At 43.7% G+C, this 2,529-nt stretch overlaps 1 protein-coding gene across 1 annotated transcript; it reads right to left on the minus strand.

Annotated features, from left to right (window-relative positions):
* Positions 1-113: 113 nt before the first annotated feature.
* LOC119342816 lies at positions 114-1,934 on the minus strand. The gene has a single exon (XM_037614171.1). The coding sequence runs from the start codon at positions 1,789-1,791 to the stop codon at positions 184-186; it is 1,608 nt and encodes a 535-aa protein (XP_037470068.1). The 5' UTR covers positions 1,792-1,934; the 3' UTR covers positions 114-183.
* Between the last annotated feature and the right edge of the window lie 595 nt (positions 1,935-2,529).

The raw sequence follows: 2,529 nt of genomic DNA on the forward strand, positions 1-2,529 counted from the left end.
CTTGGCTGTGGACTGTAGAAGAGATATGGAGGTGCACCTTGGAGTCACGGGACATTCGCACATGGAGTGCCTTTGTGAGCGACCAAAGAAATCTTCCATATGTACAAGAAATACATGCCTCAAGGTCAACGGAGTTCTGTTCTCCACAGCAGACCCCTGATCCCGTCATCCCCCGATTAGTGTCTAATATAAATACAACACATCCAATCTCGGGTTTCGTCCATCCCATAATAGCATACAACCTAGCAGGAATAGCTTCTTGAGTTGTGGGACATCCATTGCACCAAGATCAATTGTTTTGATGTCCGTACCTGACAGGTCCAACTCCTTGAGATTGAACAATGCACGCAAGAATATGCTATGCAGTCGAGCACAACCCTCTAGGGAGATCTTTGTCACATTGGCTTCTTCAATTCGATCGACACGAGACTTTGGGCGCAATTCTTTTCTTGGCAGTTGTATGGGATGAGTCCAATTATCTGCTGGGCCATAACCATCGAAGCTAAAGCTCTCAATTAGTGGAGGAGCTCTTTTGAACGCAACATGCTTCAAGCTGGAACAACCATCAAGAATAAGCACCTTCAAGCTTCCTGCTGATGAAATTTCAGGCAATGATTCCATGTGAGTGTTGCCAGAAAAGTCAAGGAGCTCCAGATTCATCATGTCTACCGCAGAGCAATTGTCCAGTGGGATCACATCTGAAGATTCAGTAAACCGGAGCTTCTGAAGATTCTGTAGCTTTTTCCAGAAGTGATGACGTAGAGTCCTCCATGAGACTCCCTTTGTATTTAGCTCCCTGAGATTGGTCATCAGTTCAATCATATGTGGCAACAAGACATAATTTGTGTTACGTATTTCAAGCACCAGCAAATCAGGGAAACATGCCCCTTCTCCCTCCTCCTTCCCTGTGCTTGTGCAATTGTCAAGCCATAAGAATCTTAGCTTTTGGCAGCAGCGGAAAGGCGGGGATGAAAAATCAAAGCTACACTTGCAGAGTTTTAGCACACGGAGGTTGCTGGCTAGTTGAAACATATCATTTGGTAGTTCTTCTGGCTGACCATCACCCTCAAATGTTAGGAAATAAGATGATGCATTAACACGAACCGCAGAGATATTCTGTGCTGCTTGCTTGTTCGAGGTGATTGAATTCCAGCCTTGGTAGGGTTTTATGTTTCGGTCCAACAAACTTGCCAAATATTTTGCTTCCGCTGAAAAATAGTCCAACGTTGGTATCACTCCATACAAGGCATTGCCAACCTCCCAAGCTCTGTTCCCGTCAAGTATTCCATCACATATCCAGTAGTTGCAAGCATGAGTAGCCCAACCATAGTCAACATTGCTAGACTTTCCACCTAGTTCTTCTGTCAGGAACAGTGAGTACAAAAAGCAATCCACAACTACTGATGGGTCAATTTCATCCATGCCGGTGTAACCAACCACTTCAGCAGCTTCTTTGTAAAATAAAGCACGCACTTGTGATTCCCACATATATTCTCCTTCCTCAAAATACATACGTATATTAGCTGAACTGGACATCACCCTCAGTTCTTTCTGTGGGAACTGAAATCTTCCATGATTGGTCCATAACAATTTACCTTCACAATAAACAACAGGAATGCCAGACTCGGTGAGATCAATATCTTCATCTCCTCCGTAATGAAAAATCATCAGGAATCTTTCATTTCTGAGGGAGTGATTTATAACACTTCCGATGCTTACTATCTCTGTTCTAGAGCTCTCATCTACCCCTCTAAAGTCATCTTCTTCATCTTGCTCATCAAACACGTGCATTAAGTGGTGAAGGTTTAACTCCTCTGCAATTGCCAGTCCACATGGATAATTTTATCAAAATGCTTTCTCGTGTCAGAATCAGTTCTTGTGGATTTTAGGCATTGGGCTACAGCCCTAAGAACAGCAGACGCTCCCAAACCCTCGCCATGCCAGCCACGAAAGAAGAATGCTTTAATTTTGCCTTCTGCGGTACCATCGCTATAATGCAAAAGATGAAGCACTTCTCTCACAGCGTCATCAAAATCCGTTACATCCTGTAGTAAAGAACGGCAGTTAGATTTAACTTCCACAATACAGTACATATATTGTTACCATAATTTAAGTCCTCCAAAATTAAGATTAGCTATCTTGAAAGGTAACTAAGTGAATAAATTGGTACTCCCTCCGTCCCGTAATATAAGAGCGTTTTAAAAACGTGACAAAAACGCTCTTATATTATGAGACGGAGGGAGTAATTAAGTCAAGGCATGAGTCCAGTTTGGAAGTTTAACGGGAGCGGAACTTACCTATAAATACGGAAAATAGCTATTTACCCTCTTTGTAAAGAAATATCATTTAGATTAGATATATGCAAAGTGAAATTTTAAAAACTAGTACACCCCTACCCCCGAGCGAGTTGCCCCACCCCCACTTCGCCAGCGTCTGGCAACAACAGGGGACACCCTCGCCACCGCAGTGAGCTTCCTTTGCCTCCGTCATCACTGCCAGATAGCCAACCGGCTTCGCCGTGCCGTGCCC

The sequence above is a fragment of the Triticum dicoccoides genome, unplaced genomic scaffold (assembly GCF_002162155.2).
Source record: "Triticum dicoccoides isolate Atlit2015 ecotype Zavitan unplaced genomic scaffold, WEW_v2.0 scaffold106022, whole genome shotgun sequence".
Lineage (NCBI taxonomy): Eukaryota > Viridiplantae > Streptophyta > Magnoliopsida > Poales > Poaceae > Triticum > Triticum dicoccoides.

Bases quoted from the DNA above. Each gene is read 5' to 3' on its own strand.
- LOC119342816 (XM_037614171.1), bottom strand. From the start codon at position 1,791: ATGCACGTGTTTGATGAGCAAGATGAAGAAGATGACTTTAGAGGGGTA.